This window comes from Capricornis sumatraensis, chromosome 2 (genome assembly GCF_032405125.1).
Source record: "Capricornis sumatraensis isolate serow.1 chromosome 2, serow.2, whole genome shotgun sequence".
Taxonomy (NCBI): domain Eukaryota; kingdom Metazoa; phylum Chordata; class Mammalia; order Artiodactyla; family Bovidae; genus Capricornis; species Capricornis sumatraensis.
In genome coordinates, this window is record NC_091070.1 from 66,154,855 (window position 1) to 66,176,017 (window position 21,163).

General features: G+C 51.0%; 1 protein-coding gene across 1 annotated transcript in view; it reads left to right on the top strand.

The window, feature by feature from the left end:
- The window catches only part of INO80 (INO80 complex ATPase subunit), a 92,877-nt gene extending 89,843 nt beyond the window's left edge, over positions 1-3,034 (top strand). Inside the window, exon 35 of the mRNA XM_068964067.1 lies at positions 1,514-3,034. Coding sequence (XP_068820168.1) covers positions 1,514-1,731 — 218 coding nt within the window. The 3' untranslated portion in view covers positions 1,732-3,034. The remainder of the gene's footprint in view (positions 1-1,513) is intronic.
- Positions 3,035-21,163: the final 18,129 nt, after the last annotated feature.

Consider the following 21,163-nt stretch of genomic DNA (forward strand, 5'->3'; position numbering starts at 1 on the left):
CCTTAGGATTAAACACCTGTTGTAGGGATTTCCCTAGTGGTCCAGGGGTTAGGTCTCTGCTGTCACTGCTGAGGGCCTGGGTTCAGATCCCACTAAGAGCCCACAAACCACACTGTGCCAAAACACACAAAACCCAACACCTGTGTGCATGGGAGTATAACACATGGACCCCGTACCTGAATATATAATGAAAATGAGATAAGGAAGCCATGCCTGGAATGTGTTTAGCGGCAGTAGAAGGTAGTGTGTTAGCATTGAGTCAGAGAAGAGGAAAGACCTTAATTGTAGTAGATCAGAAGGAGGAAGAAGTATGTACTTGATGACTAAGTTTCCAGACTCAGAAGGAAAGAGAAGGTTGACAAAGATTTCCACTGCTGACAGAGGGTTTAACGACCTAGGCATATTGGAGGTCACCAAGCAGGTCAGTCAGACTGTGCTGCAAAGGGCCTGTGGGAGTCAAGGTTGGAAAGACCTGATGGGCAGAAGCTCGTCAGACGTGTGACCATGGGCAGTCAGAGTGGTGAGAAGGGCAGCGCTTGCCGTTCAGGCACTGCTCTCCATTCAGAACACATGCTTAAAATTTAGGGTGTTGCAGCAAGTAAAAGCATTATTGAATAGAAAGTTCTCAATAAGTGTTCATTTACCTCCCCTTTCTCCTCCTTTCTCCTTTGTTCAACAACTGTAAAGTATAATAGCCTAGCCCTGTGTTTCTTAACTTCTTGCCAGCTCATCACATCCTTGGGAAACAGCAGTCCTGGCAACAGCTAAGGCTGCCGTGGCAGGGTTTCACCCCCACATGGGGCAAAACATGACACTCATCAGGCTTTCTTCTAGAGGCAGCAAGAGGCAGAGTGTCACAAGAAACATTGGCAGTGCTTGGTGACTGGGCTTGGAAAGCAAGGGATTCGGTCATTGCCTACAGCTCCACTGTGGGTGAGAGTATTCACGAGTCTGCCTACCGAGCATGTAGAATTCCTTTTTAGGAATGTTAGAAAGAGTTGCTGTACAGGAGATTTGAACCAGCTCCTTAAAAGCAGTAGGTCTTAGAGAGCAGTGTGGCTGTGTGCAACGCAAGAGCTGCATGTGTAGACATAGGATAGAGTGGGCAGCCTTGTGCCCTCTGGTCAGATGGACTGCAGAGTAGAGGACATCTTCTGAAATTAAGAAGGAAGCAGCTCACAAGTGCTGTCCCAGGAAGGAAGCCGGCCTGTATAAGAAAACACATCAGTGCCTGTCACAGCTCTTCCTGTAGCCTTGGCTTCCCAACGGGTAACATGTGCTCTGCTCTTGAGGGCCTCGGTGACATCTGCTCCCTGTAGATGTAGTAATGTGGAGAGGGCTGGGCAGGTATTGGTTTTCTCTTACAGGAAAAAACAGTTGACAGGAACAAGTGGTACGGGGTTCCCCACAACCTCACCTCCAGACCTGACTCCAGGAACCAGGGTCAGGCGCTGAGGCAGTTCAGGTGGGATGGGCGCTTACACTCTTCTTGCCTCTCTTTCTCTCCCCGCAGGAATCTCTGCCAGCAGTCCTCTGCAGACGTCCCTCGTTCGGCCTGCTGGCCTTGCTGACTTTGGACCTTCAAGCGCCTCTTCTCCCTTGAGCTCCCCTTTAGGCAAAGGAAATAATCTTCCTGGGACTCCCAAGAGCCTCCACTTGACCAGCAGCCTAGCCCCAGACTCCCTGGTCCGCAAACAGGGCAAAGGCACCAACGCCGCGGGAGGACGGTAACCATCTGGCCCTCCAGCTTCCTTCAGCCACACAGGGGCTCACGCCCTGGCCTGCAGGCGGTCTGTGGATAGCTTGCCCAGTGCAGCATCTTCCATCCCAAGCCACGGGGCAGCAAGGACCAGCTGCAGCAAGGGAAAGACAGGCAGGTGGCTGGTGTGCGCACTTGGATCATCCATGTCTCTAGAGGAATGCTCTGGGGTTGCCTGTAAGAAAAAGGCCTAAGGACAGGGATCAGACCCACAGCCTCTCAAAGGACCTTATAGGCAAGTCTTAAACCTCACACTGGGGAAGGGCTGACAGAGACCCCGTCTCAATGCTCAGGCACATAGTCTCCATCCCCATTCCACTCTTCAGCTCTGGCCATGTCCCTTGCAAAGGCTCTACAAGTGCTGTGAAGAGCCTTCCATGGTGGAGACTTCTCTTAGGGCTGTGATTTCCTGGGGGGCTCGGAAGGGAGGAAATCATGTAGTTGGCGTTCTCAGCTGAGCAACCCAAGTCTCCAGACCCATTCACCAGAGTGTTACAGCTGAGAGCAGCAAATACAGGACAAGATGGTGGCTGTGAGGATGGCACAAGGCTAGAGGCAGCAGGCATAGAGGCAGTTGTTTTCCCAGCATTTCCTCTCCTGCCCTGCATGGTTCGCATCAGAGAACCTTCAGGTCCCACCAGCAACTAGCCGCAGCTCCCACCCCGGGACTCCCAGAAGCCAGTAAGAGACCAGGAGCCACCTCAATCAGCAGGACAGCCTCACTGCCCCTCTTGCAGGCTCCCCTTTCCCCTCCTGAATGCACAGTCTCCCCGCCCTTGCCCTTCGGCCCCCTGCTTGGCTGTATGCACTGTCTGTATTGCACTGAGAAAGGAAGGGATGGTGGAGTGAGATGGAGAGGATGGAGCAAGGGCAGGCTCAGCACCCACCTCCCAGCCTGGCCCCGCCAGCCCAAGCTCGCTTCCCTTCAGAAGCGGCAAAGGGGTGGTGTTCACATGGGAGGTGTTTCTGCCTACCCCCAGCCTGATGTCCCTGGTGGAGCAGGTGCTTCTGGGCGGGTCCGCCTCTAATTTGCACACCTGAAAATCGCAGAATTGAGTTTAGATAGATTGATTTTTTAAACTTTTTTTTTGAGTAGGGGTGGTAGGGGAATCATTTAATTTAAATCATTAAGATTCCCCTGCCCAAACCCAGACTCCTGTGTACAGATGCTATTTAGAGGGAATCAGAAAAATGCCAAGCCTTTTTTCTCTTTGAATGTGCTGTCTATTTTTATAACTGAACCTGTACATATGTATAAAGAGAGACACATCTTTCTTTTACTAACTGGAGAAAAATCTTAAATAAAATGGAGTGAGATAATTTTATGTAAATTGAGGTGTCTGTGGTCTTTGCAGCTGCCTCTCCTTGGGGCCATCATAGGGCTCCTGGGGGAGAGTGGCAGGATGAAGAGGAAGCAGAACCCCGACATCATCATCGTTCTTGGTGGTCAGTGGGACGAGGAGTGCCCTGTAGGCATTGATGGGCATAGGAATGTGCCTCCAGCCATCAGAGGGGTGGCTTGACCAAGTGCCTGACAGGCCAGGGCCCTCGGGGTGTGGGCTCTTTATGACTCTGGACTTTGCCTCCAGGACTTTAATGTCAGCTGCTTGACTGGGCCCACCATTAGGGGTTTACACAGTGGCAGTCTAAAAACTGACACATTCTTTCTTCAAAAACCACAAGTGAGAGGTTATCCTAGCAATGTATTATACATAGAATCCCCAACTAATAGGAACTTAAGGGTCCCAGTTTCTAGAAATGTGATGTGTATACAAATATGTGTATATAAACCCCAGAAACCTGCCCCATTTGCAGTTGCAGTACCCACTATCAGTTAAGCTGGCAGAAATACTGAGGAACTGTGAAATGAACACTGTTTTCAGAGTTAGCTGTCGTAAGAATCGTGAAAGAAAACAGTGAAATATGTAACTAGGGATTCCAGAGACATCCAGGCTTTGAAAACTTAGCTCTCTGATCAGTTGGGAAGAGTGAGCCCTCCAGCCTGTGCTAGCAGTATTTCTCTGATTGAGCTTCATAAGACAGTGATGTACTCTTGCGTCACCATCCAGCGGGGTTTGTGCTGGCTGTGTGGCCGCCTGGGCCTTGGCTCACCCTGCACACCCTTGATAGGGGCGGGCTGGCTCCTGAGCATCTGCTGCTTCCTGGTCACAAGGGTAAGCCTTTTCCTCCTTTTGCTGATCTTAAGTAGCACTGTCATACGTGCTGGGTCTTGTTTTGTTGCTGGTAAACTTGACCATGGCCTTGCACAGAGCAAACCTGTGTCAGTTTTCCAATGAGCCATACCCTGTTGTCACCACTGTGGCTTCTGGTCAATAAGCCCACTAGGATGGATCCTCTCTAGTTCTCATTACCTAGCCTGCCCCTCAGTGACAAGACTGTTCAAACTGCACCAAGGTCAACGGTGGTCACCTTTCTATAGACCTGACAACTCATCCTTCGCCCAGATGTGGATAGGCTAGATAAAGTCTCCTCCTGAAAAGCATGTGAGTTCTGGACCAGAGCTCTCCAGTCATCTCTTTCTCCAGACACACTGCCATGCTCCCCTGTTAGCATTTTCAATCCAGTCCCTGAAGCAGCAGCTAACATGTCATATTCAGGGATGCTCATGGCCTTGATGTTTCTCTCACCTGTCCCTCCCTTACCTGAGGGTTCATAGATGGAGCTTGAATCTTAAAAGTGAAGGCTTCAAACTCATTAACAACTTGAGTCCTGTCCCCAATTTACACACTTTATGAACACTTGTCCGCCTCCCACGTGAGAGCCCAACTCACCTATGAACCCAAAGAACCAGTCCCTAAACACAGAAGAGGGCTGTTGAGGGATCCTACCTGCTAGAATCATCCCTCCAGAAGGCCTGGAACACAGGCCATCCTTTCCACTAGAGTCCTCTCTCCACATGAACCAGTTGTGGGGCCTTAGGTAAGTAGATTTTAAGATTGTGAGTCCCTGTGAACAGCCCTGGAAATGTGGAGACTGCACTGGGCTTTCTAGCACAGTCTCCATGCAGGAGTCTCTGGAAACCCCCTGAACCTGGAGTTTTAGAGATCCTCAGGTGTCCCTCAAGGGTTTTTGTGAGTGATAGGCGAAAAGGGACGTGGGCCCTCCAAATTAAACAGCAGCTCTGCTTTTACTGCCAGGTTAAGATTTTGTGTGGCGTTAAACTAAAGGGAAAAAAAGGCTTGGCTTTTAAAAAAAAAAAAAATACCTCTGGAACATTTAATAAGTGATAATTACTTAAGTAATACTTATCAAAGTTTAATATACATATGAATCACCTTGCATCCTCTTGAAGTGCATATTCAATTTCAGAAGGTCTAGGATGACACCTGAAACCGAATCTCTAACATGCCTCAGGTGATGGCTGCTTTGCCTTGGACCACACCTGGAATAACAAGGCATTGGCACCCCCTCCAGCCCTGTCAGAATAAACTCTGATCTCTGCTTGTGTGCCCCACCCAGCCAGGAAGCCCTGTGCAGGAAATACATTTTATGTTATATTACTCAATCCACCTGAGAAAATGAAAAACTAGCATTACCAGGAAAATTAGGTCCCATACATGTTTTCTCACTTTTTTGCCTTTACATCTATCAGTCCATGGTTATTCTCCATGGCCTTTCTCTCTTGGGCAGACCTCTTTTAAACATGTCAGGTATAAAGGAAGGGCCCTGATCTGCTGCTGCCCTTTCCTGTATAGTCATCACCAAGCTGTAGCTTTTTTCATTGCTGGAAAGTCTGTGATCCCTGGGCCCACTTTTCAGCTACATCCAGTCAGCTTTCTCAACTAATTCCTAAGCCGTTCTCAGAGGCATGGAGAAATTTGCCAGGTCTCTCCTGCTGAGTCTGCCAGTGTGGTGAAGCCGTGCAGTTTGGGAGGCAGCCCTGGTTGGTGCTGGCTGTCCCAGCCAGCCACCTTCATGGTGCTTTCAGACTACTTGGCTGTGGAGAGCAGGCTCTGTTCTAGAAAACACAGGGCTTCTTGTTGTCTTAAAACTGTGCACCCCAGTGCTTGCTGTATGGTAGCAAATGCTGCTGCTAGAGAGGCATCTGCCTGGAGGGGAGGTCCCTGCATGGAAGTTCCTAAGGACTCTAGGGTGGCAGGAGCTTGACCTATGTCAGCCCTCAAAAGAATAACCCCTTCTGTCATCCTGGAAGTGTCCGGGGCAAATAGTGCCATGGCTGGATTATAGAGATCCCAGTCCCAGGGGAAAGTCCCAGGGCTGGGTGTAGGGGGAGGCAGAAGGAAAGGAAAAGAGGAGGGATGACATATGCCTGAGACCCACTTCCTGGGTCCTTGTGGAAGCTGGGTGCCTCCCTTATCACCAGGCCCCTGAATTCCTGTGCTCCTGTTTTGTCCTTGCATCAGGTCCTGGGACTCAGTCGCCGCCCATTCTCATCCCAGTTACCCTCCTTTACCTCCAGCTGCAGGAGGTGTCCTCTTGGTTCTCTCCTGTTGTGTGCACGCGTGCTAAATCGCTTCAGTCGTGTCCAACTCTTTGCGACCCCATGGACTGTAGCCCACCAGGCTCCTCTGTCCTTTGGATTTCCCAGGCAAGAATACTGGAAGGGGTTGCCTTGCTGCCAAAAATGAGCATCTTGCTTCCTTTTATAGTAAAGGTTTTCTTGTTCATCAAAGACAGCAGGTAAAATCAGAACCAGACATTGGGAATTACAAAGCTCAGGATACATTTCACAGTTCTGAGTCCCTGGTCTTCGGTTCTTGGCACCTTGGCTGAGAGAAACACAGATTCCTGAGCATGAGACTCTCTCTTAGAGAGGGAAGAGTGTCTCCCCAAAGTCCCGGGGGGTCTAGGGAGCACCCCTGCAGGGCCTGTGCCTCTCTGCTCTCCTGCCCCTTGGGATTTTGAGGTCCTGGGATCCAAGGGCCAAGAATGAATGCCTGGGCTAAGGGATGAGGTGACCTCTCGGTCTAGTCTGGACTGGAAGTCAGACTGCACAGCCTCTGAAGGGAAGAGGAAGCAGGGGCATAGAGGGTCACAGCTGCAGGAGATGATGGGGAGCTTTCTAAGCCCCCTCCCACCCCATCCCCTACCACCAGCCCAGCTGTTGCTCCTGAGAGCCGCGCTCTGGGAGAACGTCCAAGGACACTCAACATCTCAAACCCTGCACCAGCACCCACCACCCTAAACCCCACCCTGAATCAGGCTTACATGTGGGCTGTTTCTTCACATTTCCCAGGTGAGGGGGCCTAGAAGATGCCAGGCAGCTTCATGCCTTGTCATCATGAAGGCACTTGCCTGGGAAAGTCTGAGGAGGGAGGGCAGTGGAGGGTGTGAGGGGCTGAGGGGTGATGCGGTGGATTACAAGGGCCGTGCAGTTTCAGAGGTCTCGGTCCTCAGCCCGTGGGTGTGGAAAAGGCAGCAGGAACCCTGTCATGCAGAATCTGAATAGCTTGGTCTTTCAGAGAGCTGATGTGTAACCCTTTAAAGCACCAGAATTTATCTCGGTTAGGGCTTCCCAGGTGGCTCAGTAGTAAAGAACCTGCCTGCAGTGTAGGAGCCGCAGGGAGGCTAGGGTTCAATCCCTGGGTTGGAAAGATCCTCTGAAGGAGGGCATGGCATCCCACTCGAGTATTCTTGCCTGGAGAATCCCATAGAGGAGTCTGGTCGGCTACAGTCTATGGGGTCTCAAAAGGTCAGACATAACTGAAGCAACCTAGCATGCACGCACAGGACTCTTTTTAAGAGATTTTCTGAATACCACAGCTTAACCCTTCTGAACATATCTTCACCCTTCCTGAGGACCTGGGTCACAGAAGCATCTGGTGCCCTTCGCTGAGACTGCCATGTGCCCAACACTAAGCCATGCTGGCAGCCACACTGGTATGCTGTTCGAGTCTGCTTTGAACACAACCTGTGCCCCTTGAGTGTCTGTGCCGAAATCTAACTTACCTTCCTTTTCAGAGTTACCTTTTCCAAACTGGAGGCAAGAAGCCATTTAACCTAGCTCAGAACTTCTGAACCAGGGAAAAGTAAATATCCTGAAGGAGGAACTGCCCAGTTTCCTGGGAATAAAGACATTGAGCTTCAGTGCGTGCCTGTGGCTTCTGCTGGGCTCTAGTACATGAGTTCTGGATAAACCCAGTATTCTAGGTTGGCTGTTCTGGTTTGAATCAGTTCATTAAAGGTTGTAGATTTTTTTAATCTCTCTTTTAAAACCCCCCAAAAAAAAGTTGATTAACTTAAACACCTAGGAACAGCTCTGCCAAGGAAGAGCTGGAGGTAATGCAAACAAATGTATTCTATCACTAGGGTTCAGCCAGAGCAAGAAAAATTAACTGGGTGATTGATCTCAAAGGCCAGTGTAATTGAACCTGATCTCTAATCTCCGTTCCCCCATGCTTCACCTATATGGGAAAAGTCTGGTCATCCCTAGGGACTGTTCAATTACAGCTCTCCATGGGTTGGACCATAAATTCTCTGAGCAAATAATGTCATCATCTATTTTGGTTAGGGCAGCATACCATCTATAAGAAAGATCCAGAAATGCAATTTCTAAATAAGATGTAAATCCATATCAGTTCAGTTCAGTTCAGTCACTCAGTCCTATCTGACTCTTTGCAACCCCATGGACTGCAGCATACCAGGCTTTCCTGTCCATCACCAAGCCCTGGAGCTTGCTCAAACTCATGTCCATCACGTCAGTGATGCCAACCATCTCATCATCTGTCATCCCCTTCTCCTCCTGCCTTCAATCTTTTCCAGCACCAGGGTCTTTTCTAATGAGTTGGTTCTTCACATCAGGGGGCCAAAGTATTGGAGTTTCAGCTTCAGCATCAGTCCTTCCAATGAATATTCAGGACTGATTTCCTTTAGGATTGACTTGTTTGATCTTGAATCCACAAGATGGCAGAGTAGAAGGATGTGCGGTCATCTGTGAGAACTCCAAAATTGCAACTAACTGCTTCAACAGGAGAATGTTGGATCCCACCAAAAAAAAAAAGATACCCCACTTTCAAGGGCAAAGGAGAAGCCCTAACAAGATGGTAGGAGAGATGAAATCACATTTAGAATCAAACCCCATACCTACCAGAGATGTTCGGAGGGCTCAAACAAAATCTTGTGTGCACCAGGACCCAGAGACCCCACGGGAGACTGAGCCAGACCTGCCTTTGAGTGTTTGAGTCTCTCCTGTGGAGCCACGGGCCAGCAGTGACTACCTGCAGTGGGGATGAAGGCTCTGGCTGTAGCAGAGAGGGAGGCCTGGCATGTGAACCCCACCATAGAGTCACTGAGCAGACAACCCACAAACCGGAGAACAATTATACCAAAGAAGTTCTCACACTGTTATGAAAGTTCTAGGGCCCACAGTAGATTTCCCAACCTGGGGATCCAGCAAAGGGATTGAGAACTCCCAGGGAATTTTGACTTTGAAGGCCAGTGGGATTTGATTACAAAACATCCACAGGACTGGGAAAAGAGACTCGTGGAGGGCACAAACAAAACCTTGTGCAGACCAGGACCCAGGAGAAAGGCGCAGTGGCCACACAAGAGACTGAGCCAGACTTGCCTGTGAGCGTCTAGGAGTCTCCGGCAGAGGCACGGGTCCACAGTGGTCTGCCGTGCGGTCAGAGGCACTGAATACAACAGTCCTGGCATAAATCCTTTTGAAGGAGGTCTCCATTACTGCCATTACTCCTACCATTGTTTTGCCTCAGGCCAAACTACATGGAAGGAACACAGCCCCACCTGTCAACAGAAAGAAATTGGATGAAAGATTTACTGAGCATGGCCCTGCCCATCAGAGCAAGACCCAGATTCCCCCACTGTCAGTCTCTCCCATTAGGAAGCTTCCACAAGCCTCTTATCCTTATCCATCAGAGGGCAGACAGAGCAGAAACCACAATTACAGAAAACTAACCACACTGATCACTTGGATCAGAGCCTTGTCTAACTCAGTGAAACTATGAGCCATGCCGTGTAGGGCCACCCAAGATGGACGGGTCATGGTGGAGAGTTCTGACAAAACGTGGTCCACTGGAGAAGGGATTGGCAAAGCACTTCAGTATTCTTGCCTTGAGAACTCCATGAACAATATGAAAAGGAAAATCCATATATCTCTCCCTTAAGAATTTGAGTATGTTCTACACATTTCAGGACTTCCTTCAGGGGATCAGATGGTAAAGAATTTGCCTGCAATGCAGGAGACCCAGGTTTGATCCCTGGGTTGGGAAGATCCTCTGGAGAAGGGCATAGCGACCCAGTATTCTTGCCTGGAGAATCCCATGGATAGAGGAGCCTGATGGGCTTCTGTCCATGGGGTCGCACAGAGTCAGATATAACTGAGCGACTAACACTTTCACTACACATTTAAGGTCCAAGTTTCTCTTCATCCTTTTTCTCTGCCATCTCCATGCTCTGTCCTCATCTACATGGTTAGTGCTGCTTTGCAGAAATATAGGAAGAGGAAAGTCTGAGGACAAGGTGCCGCTACTGTCTTAAAAGTTAGATACTTAATTGAACTTCTCCTGTGATCCTTAACTGACTTGTTGGCCCAATGGTTAAGAACCCGCCTGCTAACACAGGGGACTCCAGCTTGATCCCTGGTCTGGGGAGAGCCCATATGCTGTGTAGCAACTAAGCCTGTTCATTGCAGCTGCTGAGCCCCTGCTCTGGAGCCCTGAGCCACAATTACTGAGGCCTCAAGCTGCTACTTACTGAAGCCCTCGAATCCTAGAGCCTACACTCCGCACCACAACTAAAGGGTGGCCCCCACTCGCTGCAACTTCGTGTGCAGCAGCCAAGTTCTAGTGTAGCCAAAAATAAAATAAATAAAATTTTTAAAATATATATAGTTTACAGTGTAGACACATTTCATAGACTTTCCAAATAAACAGGATTGTAGACATTAAAAAAAGAAGATGGAGCCAAAAACTTAAGAGGAAAAATCTTAGGTTGAAAAGCATGAAACTGCTTTTTAATCCACAAATATGGCAATTTCATATGTTTCAACCTATTTATATATAATAATGTTATTTTCTGATTTTTGAGGTATTTTTCTTTTTCTGTTCTAAATATTCACTTTTGTGCTTAATTTTGTATACTTTTTCTTAAAAGGGGCTTTAGGCTTCACACACCCAGTTCCAGGGTGGGAATGAAAAGGGATAGGGCCTTGTGTAGGACAGTTTGACAATCTGTGTCAGGAATTTAAGAAATGGCCATGCCTTTGGCCCAGCCACTCTACTTTTAGGGGTCTATTTTCAGGAATAATCAAGTGTGATGTAGGGCAGGGCTTTGAACCCTAGGGGAATGGAGCAGGAACCCAGAGTGAGTCTTGTCAGAATCTCCCTTCCTCATAACTTTTGAGTTTCACCAATAACTCCTTGGCTTAAGACCGTTTTGTATGCAATTAAAACAAAGGCCTTGTGGCAGCATAATAGAATTTAGCAAAAAAATTGGAAACCACCCAAATGGAAATGACATAGAATTGGTTAAATAAATTTTGTACATCACTATGTTGAACTAGGTGACCGTTAAAAATCATATCTTTTAGGGTATCTGATGACATAGGAAAAACGCTTACAATTCAATCTTAGGCTGAAAAACTAGGACACAAAATAGATGAGGTCTATGTTTTTATGTATATATGTAAGTTTTTCAATAGAGTAGTAAGAAGAACTAGAAGGAAGTAAACTTTCTTGGATGGTGGAATTATGAATGAGTTTTAACTCTTCATACCATTCTGTATTTTCCAAACTTCCTATTATGAGTATGTGTTATTTTTTATATAATCATTATAAGTGCTTTAATAAAAGAAGTAGGTTTTTAAGGGAAATTTAGAAAAAAACTCAAAAGCCAAACGAAAGTAAGATATTTTCCATAGAAAAAATTTTCTTACAATTGTCTTCCAATTTCAATTCAGTTCTCCTGATAAAATGATGACAAGGCAGCACCTCCCCAACACCTTAATGTTTTCAAGGGGACTTTAGAGAAGCTGAATGTCAGGGAAAAGCATAGACTAGAAATTCAGATACCATGCGGAGATATTTTCAGGCAGGTATGGGTTTTCCCACCCCTCACATTAGATTCTGAGTATCAATATCTGCTCTGGGTTTACAGAACAGGTATTCTGGTTTACCTGGGCATGGGGCCAGCTTTTCCTCTGGGTAGAAAAAGGGAGCTCTCTGCATGGCCCATCACCCAAATCAGTGCTCTTAACCTCTGAGAGGATATCCAGGGCCTCTGTGCTCAGGACTTTTGTTTTGCAGCTCTGCATTTTATTATATACTTGACTTATTTATGAATAAGTAATTATTTGTACAGTTCAAAATCAAAAACATACAAAAGGGCATAAGAATAAAAAGTCTCCCTTCCATCCCAGCCCCTGGCCCCCAGCTCCCCTCCTGGGAGACAAACTGTGTTGACAGTTCCTAGTGATTCCTTCCAGACATTTCTATGCTTTTTAAATACATGATTGTATTCATACTATGTATCTCTTTTTTTCCATTTAACATTATACAGCAATGTTAAGAAAGTACTGCAAAAAGAGTAAAATGTTTTCTGAACAGTAATAAATATTCTTCTAAACATTCATAATGACTGCAAATACACCACGGAAGGGAGATGGGCCATTTGGTTGTCTTACTGCTGGAAAATTTGGATTTTCTCCCCGTAAGTCCCAGAGGGACCATCTAAATGAAACCATCTTCCTGGATTCAGCCAGCAATTGCATTTGGTTTGGGCCCCAATTAGCCTTTGGCTCTCTGGGGACACAGAACTCTGGGGTCAGGAGGAGGCCCAGGGCCCAACCCAGAGGGACAAGCGGGTGGTCCCTGGCCTTCAGGGGCTGGCTGTGTGGTCCAGGCCAGCAGAGGAGATATATTTAGCTGGGCCAGATGCTGCTGGCTGTGTCATGACCCAGGAGGACTATGCTATTGGTAAACAAACCACCATGGCCCAGCCCTCCTCTCGCCTCCCTTTCTCCATTTGTTGGCAGCGCCATGAGAGGTGGAGGTGGGCCCTCATCAGGGAGACAGCTGATACAGTGGGGCCACCTGCAAGACATCCAGCAGAATTGTATGGCCTTGTCTTATGGCCCTAAGTTTGTTTTTTCCCTCATTTCCCCTCCTGCCTTTCTTCACTCACCCTCCCCAACACAGCAAAGCGGGGCAGCCGAGGGAACACCCCCCTTCCTCCTATGCCTCCCCACCCTTTTCCCTCTGCCCATCAACCTGACTTGTCCTCAGGTTGCTAAGTGAACGGAGTTCATTCATACAGTCATTCAACAAACTTCACTTATCCATTTTTCTGTCCAGCAAATATTTTTTGAAGGCCTGAGATAAGCCAGGCTCAAAGCTTGGCCCCAAGAACACAGCAGTGAACAGGGAGGTGCCAGCTCTGGCCCTTGTGGAGCTTACACTCTGGTGAGTAACTAATTAGGTGTTGGTGGAAAATGACAACGTTAAATAATAACCAACATTCACATGTTGTTTTAAAGTGTGTAAGGGTCTTCCACCTGATAGCACATCTAATACCAAGAAGCCAAGAGATATGATTATCATTCCTGCTTTAAAGAGGAAGAAACTGCAGCTCAGAGAGGCTGAATAACCTGGCCCAGGGCTCGCAGGGTACATGGAGCCCTGGTTCTTGAACTCAGTCCCTTCAAATGCAAGCCCATGTCTTTCCTGTAAAAGGGAAGACCCTGGAGCTGGATGGGAGCAGGCTTCTCATGCAGCTCTTCATTTTACATTTGAGGAAATGAAGACCCAGAGAGAAGAAAAGAGCCTGGTCTAACACACAAGGCTTAAAACAGGACTGGAAACTCTGGACCCCGGCCCAGTTCTCTTCCTTTGCATCTGAACAGTGATTCAATGTCCTGCCCAGGGTGTAAGGCCCTGGCAGATTTGAGGTCGAGGATAATCACTGCAGGTCTGTCTCCTCCTATCCCCTGCACCCCCACTGGCCCACCCACGTCTGCTGCACTGTCCCTTTTGTGAAGATAGAGCCCAGAACGGCCTCCTCAGACCCCATCCTCCCCTTGCCAGGGTCTGCTTCTTACTGACGGCGTGGGCTTTCATTCAGCAAACAAGGTGACCACCTACTCTGTGCAGGCTCTGGGAAGCACGTCAAGGGCGCACAGTCCACTGGGGAGGCCAACAAGGAGCACAGTGCCATCAAATGTGCAAGATAAAAAGCACAGATATTAGGGATGCGTGTCAGGGCCCCAAAGCCAGGCCATGATGGACAAGTAGAGAAGGTTCAGAGAAGGCTTCCTAGAGAAGGGACATCTCAACTGAGCCCTCAGGTCTGCGTGATGAGTTAGCCAGGCCAGAGCCGGCAGGGATGAGGCTTTAATGGAGAGTGGATTACAAAGTAAGAAGGCACCCTGGACATCGCAGGTGTGTGGCAGGCATGTCAGGTGTGTGTCATGCCTCTCAGGGCAGCAAGCAACCTGTGAGCAGGAAGTGGGTCTCCCTTCTTGCAGAAATCCCCATGAATGAGGGCCTACTCCTGCGGATGGATGACTCAGGCACCCCTTGTGGGCAGCTTTCCCACCATGGACTCCGCATCCTCCCAGCCAGGGCCACCCCGCTGACCTGGCAGGGACATGACGGCCTGCCTGGCAGGAGTCTGACCATGGGAGTGGGGGAGGAGACACAGGTGGGTACATGACTACCGGCCCCTCCTCCACCAGTCACCAACACCCTCAGGTCGTTCCCAGGAGGGCCCAGCTCCCCCTCCTGTGGGGACAGGGATCACTAGCCCAGGAGACAGGACAAACAGCCCTCCAGGTTGGTGCCCAGAACAGAGAGGGCTAGCAAGGTCTCGGAGCCTGCCCTTGACCTGCCTGCAAAGAGCAGCCTTCCCCTGGTGTGTTTAGGGCCTGACCTCTCTCCGACTGACTGAAGGGGAGAGAGGGACGGCCCAGGGTAAGTCAGTGGCCCCCCGACAGGCACACGCTGGTCTGCCCAAGCCGAGCAGAGCTGGTCCGCCCTGGCCCCAGCAGCTCCCTGTCCCACACTCCTGGGCCATGCACAGAAACATTCACTTTGAACGCTAGCCCTAGGAGGCAGCTTGGCCGTCGTTTCCCTTGGCCATGACCGTGGTGTTCACGGGGCCTTTCCCTCCAAGGGGAAGCGTGACACTGCGCTCAGAAGGGGTGTCTCATTAAACCCCACTCCCCATAGGTCCCCTGAGTTTCTGTGGGGCCCAGAGCTGTACTACGTGCAGGGTGACATTCAGCTCCGGCCCTGGGGAAGGGGGATGGGCGGGGCCTAGCGGGGACATTTCTGCAAGCGATCACGTCCCTGCGGGTGGGGTCCTGGGCACGAGGTGGGGACCCAGCCAGCCCCAGCCAGCCCCAGCCCAGGTCAACAGCAGCTTCTGCAGGCACAATGCTGGCGCTGAGTTCCGAAGGCTGTGAGAATGTTGGGCAAAGTGTCGCATGGGCAAAGTAGTAGAAGCAAAGGCATGGTGACCAGAAACAGCACGAGGTGGGAGGAGACAGCAAGCAGGAGCAGGATGGAGGGGCTAGGGGCGGGGACGTTTACCCCGATGGACACAACGCGCTATGGGAAGTCATCCGTGGGCAGAGTGGTGGTCAGAGTTACATTTGAAATCGTGTAGAAGGTGAATATCCAGGAGGGCATCGAACTGGGGACACGGATCAGTTTGGAGGGCATGACAGTGGTCTGGGGAAAGAGGCAGTGTTAGGGAGCGGGTGGGAGGGCTGGGAGGGCACCCTTAGGTCAGGGAGGACAGCAGCAGGTCTGAGAAAGGAGACTGGGCCCACGTTTAAGGGTGACAGAGGGGGTGCTCACCCCGGGGGTCTACCTTCCTGGGGGGGGTGGTAGTGGAGGGAAATGGTCTACCCTGAAGAGTGTTTGCAGGGCAGGGATGTTGATCAAGTTGGAGGGTGTGGGCATTGCCCGGTGTCCTCTCCTTCCTGGAGGGGCAAGGATGATGATGGTGATGGGGGAGAGTGCCTGGTGGCTGCAACTTCAGGGTGTGTCTGCTCTCCCTCACGCCCACGGAATGCCCGGGCAACCATGAACCAGGAAGCACAGGCCTGGCCGGACTCTCCAGGGGCACCCAGAAAGGGCAGAGAAGAGTGGTGCCCTCGCGCCCCTGGGCAGGGTCCGGGGGTCCAGGGACAGGGCGAAGAGGGCAGGAGGGGACAGGGGTGATCAGGGGTTTCCGTCAACTGCCTCTGACAGGCGCCAGATTAAGCAGCCCTGCTCAAGGACATCCCTAGACGACCAGGGGTTAAGGCTGGGTGCTTCCATTGCAGGGGACGTGGGCTCAGGCCCTGGTGGGGAGTTAAGATCCTGCATGGCTGAAAAATAGAACTAAACAACAACAACAACAAAAACCCACAACAACGGCAAAAAACTGCTGGGTCCCAGTTCCCACAGCCAGCATGCAATTTAAACTACCCAAACCTGGATGTTCTGAGAGTGAAAGTAATAACTACCTCAGAACAACAGGAGCAAACTAGGCCTGTTGACTGTCTACCCGGCACTCTGGGGTATGTGGTCATCCCAGAGCTGGGGCAGGAGGCTGGCGTTTGCGCTCCCACCTAGGCCCACAGTGACACCCTCCCTGTGACCTATCCCCCCAGCCTGGCCCCAGAGCGCCCTGACCCTCCTCAGACCCAGGCCCGGGGAGAGACAAGGTGTCCCCCGCTCAAGGCCCAGCTCCTTTCGCGTTTCTGCCATCACTGTCCTCAGAGGAATGGCAGCACTAGCAGGAGCAATCTCCCTCCTGGGACCCAGTCGGGGAGCCACCTGGAGAGCCCCCAGAGCCCGTCAGCCCTAGAAAGGCGCTTGTAGGCTGAAGTCGTGTTTGCTCACGTGCCCTTGCAAAGTGAAAGTGAAGTCGCTCAGTCATGTCCGACTCTTTGCGACCCATGGACTGTAGCCCACCAGGCTCCTCCGTCCATGGGATTCTCCAGGCAAGAATACTGGAGTGGGGTGCCATTTCCTTCTTACGCAGCAAAACCCTGGGATCCCCTCCTGCTTATCCCCCATTTCAACTGGCTGCCAGGAGGTGTCCCCACATTCCCTGCTGCTGGTTTTGGCTCAGCCCTTCCCAGCCCCTGCCTGCCTCACGGCCTTCCCCTGCCACAAGCACAAGCCTCCTTAAGCCCAGACCCGAACACAACACTTGTCTGCTTGACAAGCAGACAAAACAAAAGAACAAAAACAAACAAAGACCCTTCTGTGGGAAAAACAAAAACATCACCACCGAACTCTACTTCCCTGCAAGATAAAGTCCAACACTTCCTCCAAGGACTGACTCCAAGGTAGCTTGCCACCTTGTCCCCAACACCCGCAGGCTTCCTCCGCGCTGTCCCTCCCTCATTTGCTGATGCCATCCCCACAAACCTGGAGTGCGCCTCCTCTCTGTGGATTCCAGCAGCTTCCTTAAGGCCCTCCCTGACCCGGCTGCCTCTGCCCTATTCCCTGAGCTCGGAGTTGCCCCAGGCTAGGTGTGAGAGAGACTTTGCTAGTCCGGCTCCCCCGCAGCTGGAGGTCCAGGGCCCCTCAGCCTGCTGTAGACACAACAAACTGCGAGGGAACTGACTGATCCTTCCTGCTCATCCCCTGTTCTCCAGAAGGATGCCCTTGAGGGATGATGGACAAGATGATGATTTCTCTGTGCGTGCATTCAGTCGCTCAGTCGTGTCGGACTCTTTGAGACCCTATGGGACTCTGCGGTGCTATGGACTGTAGGCTGCCAGGCTCCTCTGTCCATGGAATTTTCCAGGCAAGAATACTGGAGTGGGTTGCCATTTCCTTCTCCAGGGGATCTTCCCGACCCAGGGATGGAACCTATGTCTCCTGCACTGCAGGCATATTCTTTACCACTGAGCCATGATTTCCAAGATCCCTGCTAACTCCTGAATCCCAGAATGCCAGTGGTCTATGGTTGGGCACCCATCCTGCCTAAATCCCTTCAACTAACACAGAAAATAAAAAGATAAATAAATAAAAATGGCTCACAGACTCCTGGGAGTTCTCAAAACCCTCTCAGGAGGTCTGTGAGGTCAAAACAATTTTCATAACACTACTGAGAGGTTATTAGCCTTTCACTCTCATTTTCTCACAAGGGTACAGAAGAGTTTTCAAGAGCTATACGTGAATTTGGAAAAGAATTCAACTGCTTCCATTAAAAAGGTAGAATCATTTTTCCTTAAAATATGTTAACATATAATGGATTTTTCTTATTTGATAAAATATGTTTTACACTTCTCAATTTCTAATACACTAAATGTTGTCAATTGCTATATCCCACATCAACAGAAGCTCTTGGGGTCCTAAGACTTCCATGCCTTCTCAGTCACCCGTCAGCTTCTCTCTTCAGAGGCAACTTTCTGGGGAGCTGTCTACTTCCCTCCCACTAGCTTCTCAGCCCCACCCTGTGGTTCCCCACCACTGACACCACTGAGGACCCCCTGGCATTTCATCCAGTGGATATTCCTCTGGTCTCATTTCCCTTGAGATCTCAGCAGTGTGACCCTGGCTCTCAGAAAACCACGCTCTCCTGGTTTCTCCTGCCTCTCCAGCTGCTTGTTCCCAACGCTTCTTGCTTTCTCACCCTGCCAGGGCCGGAGGCCTCAGGGTTGGCCTGGGGCTTGTTCTTTCTCTCTGCTCCCACGGCTTCAAGCACTGGCTTGATGGGTGGAGCTCCCAAACCTCTACCTCCAGCCCATGCGACTGTCCTGAGTCCCAGCCCCACATATCCAGCTGCCACTGGAACACCCATGTGCATGCCACTGCCCACAGGCGCCCCCAAGGCAAACATCTGGGCAGATCTCCACCCCCACCCTTTCCAAGGCTGCCACTGCAGAGAACCCTGGCTGTCTACTCTCTCCTCATCAGCCAGCCACATGCAATCCTGCTGACCTCACTATCTAAACGGCTCTCAAATCTACCCTCCTGTCTTTTCCCACTGCACCCCACAGCTCCAGCCACCTCCCCTCTCCCTGGCCTTTGACCTTCCTCCTCCAGTCTGACACAGCAGCCAGTGTTCCTTTTTAAGTAGCCTCTTCCCCACTCAGAATCCACAGGGGGCCCCCACTAACCCAGAAGGAATTCCACCTCCACAGCACAGCTCACCAGAGCAGCCAGTGAAATGAGGTCTTGCTACCCATCCTTCCCCATGCCCTCTTCCCCACCGCACTGTCCCAGCAGGGCTGATCTTGCACCCCTCTGGTACAAGCTGTTCCTGCCTCTGTTTGCTAGAGACCCCTTCTCAACCTCATAATTTCTCCTCCTGAAAGCCTTTCCTGACCTCCCCTCAACCTCAGGGTCAAGACCCGTTTCTACACTGAGTACCCTGTTCCCATCATGACACATTTCAGGCTGAATGGTCACCATTCAGAGGTCTTTGAGGAGCAGGATTTCTTCTCTATTCTATCTCCAGTGTCTAAATTGGTGCGTGGCATGTAGCAGCACCTTAGTAAATACTTGCTGAATGAATGACTTGAAGTATGTGAGACCATGTGCAGCAGGCAAGTGACCTTCCCCACCGCTACACCTATTCATATAGAGCAGGCTCTGATGTGAGTATCCAGACTGGCTGTCTGGCCCTGCCCTGCCACAGAAGGCAGCTGCCCAGGGTTCCCTGCCTCCCATCACCTCCTCCTGTTGTGCTGTCCTGACCAAGCTCCCAGAAGAACCTGGCTGGACTTCTTTTCCCATCAATGGCCAAGACACGAGGCTGCCAAGACATGGGCACCCTTCCCAGGCACAACGGCTGCCCAGCTTGGTCAGAGCTGACCCTGCTGGGGACACCAAGACCAAACCAGGGCACCAGCCGTAACAAGAGTGGCAGCAACACCCACCACACAGCACCCCAGGGTAAACAGAGGCTCAGAGACGGCTTTTCTGGAGATCACTGAGGAAGTGTGGGAGAGGCTGGGTTACAGCCAGGCGCTTCTGCTGCAAGAGCCTTATCTGGCCCCTGCACCCATTCCACAGGTCCAGGAGTAAAGGGTCAATCCACTGAAGGGCCATTTCCAGTTGAGGAGCCCAGGGTCAGGCTGAGATCTTGGGGTCTGGGACTTGCACCTGGGTTGGGGGGGGGAGGGCTGGGGGAGGGAAGAGTAGCCAGAGGCAGGCAGATGTTGAACAAACAGCAGGCTGGGGGTGCCCAGTCCAAAAGGGGACTCCCTTTTGGATTTGAGTCCTGGCAGGTAGGTCAGGGTGACAGAGAAGGCACAGACCACACCAAGGGCCAGGAGGCAAAAACAAGCTCCTGGACCTCAGAAGTCAAAGAGCCACCAGGTCCTCCAGGCCTGCACTGTCAGCACTGTCTCACAAGTTGTCATCACCTTGCCCTTGAAGCCCTTTGAACCCACATGGCTCCTTCATCAGGAAGCCAGAGGTCTAGCTTCCCTGTTAAGAAGAGGCAGCAGCTGACCCTGCAAGTGGAGGGAGACCTGATGTGAACTCCACACCTGTCCACCTCTTCAGAGCAGCTGGGGGAGATGCAGGCTACCAGGCCACTGGCAAGGACTACTCACAGGGCTGCCAAGTGGAGCGGCCCAGGCAGAATCTGCATGCCTTGGGGGGCATTCTTCGTGTGCACTAAGAACCCCGCAGCCCTGCCTGCTCAGCAGTTCCTCTCTGGGAGAGCCATGGGGGATGAAGAGGGAGCCCTTCCCCCTCTAATGAGTCTTTCGGGAGCACACCCCCTCACTCATCCCAAACCCCCATCTGAAGAAAGAACCATATTCCAGCACAGCACAGATAATGAGGTCAGTTTATGGATTACAGTATGGGACAGACTAGGAAAGGGCCAGGGCCTACCTACAGTGATAAGCTTCCCAGGAATAGACAGACAGACAGAAGTAGCCCAGACAGACAGACTGAGGAACAGGGAAACAAAGCCAAATGGGGAAGAGGCCTTGGCTCAGCCTCAGCAGCTGTGTCTGGGCTGCAGAGCCAGCCTGCCCTGGGGACCCGGAGGATGAACAGGCTGCAGGGCCTCAGATCCTACAGGGCTCCCTCTCCTCACTGCCTTCTACACCCTCACCAGCAGGCTGGGACCCTTGGCAGGTGGTGTTTCTGGGGCTGGGAAATGGTTGGTCTGGAGGGGGCGGGCAGACGGTCAAGGCTCTTGGAGGTTCCCTGGGAAGATGGAGGCCTGGGTAGCATGGGGACAGTAGCAGCAGCACTGGGGGGATTCCAGCCAGGCACCAGGCACCTGGGGTGGGGCACTGCTCAGCAGTTCCCCTGTATCTAGGGCAGGCCCCCCACCCTGCCCACCACACCAACATGGTGCAATAAATAAAGTTTCAAGTAGTAAGTCGGTGTCAAGCAGGAGATCTGGGGGCTGGTGGACAGGCAGGGGCTTAAGAGAGGCCCCTGTCAGCCCACTGAGTCCTCTCAGTGAGCTCCAGCTGTATCAAGTCTTGTC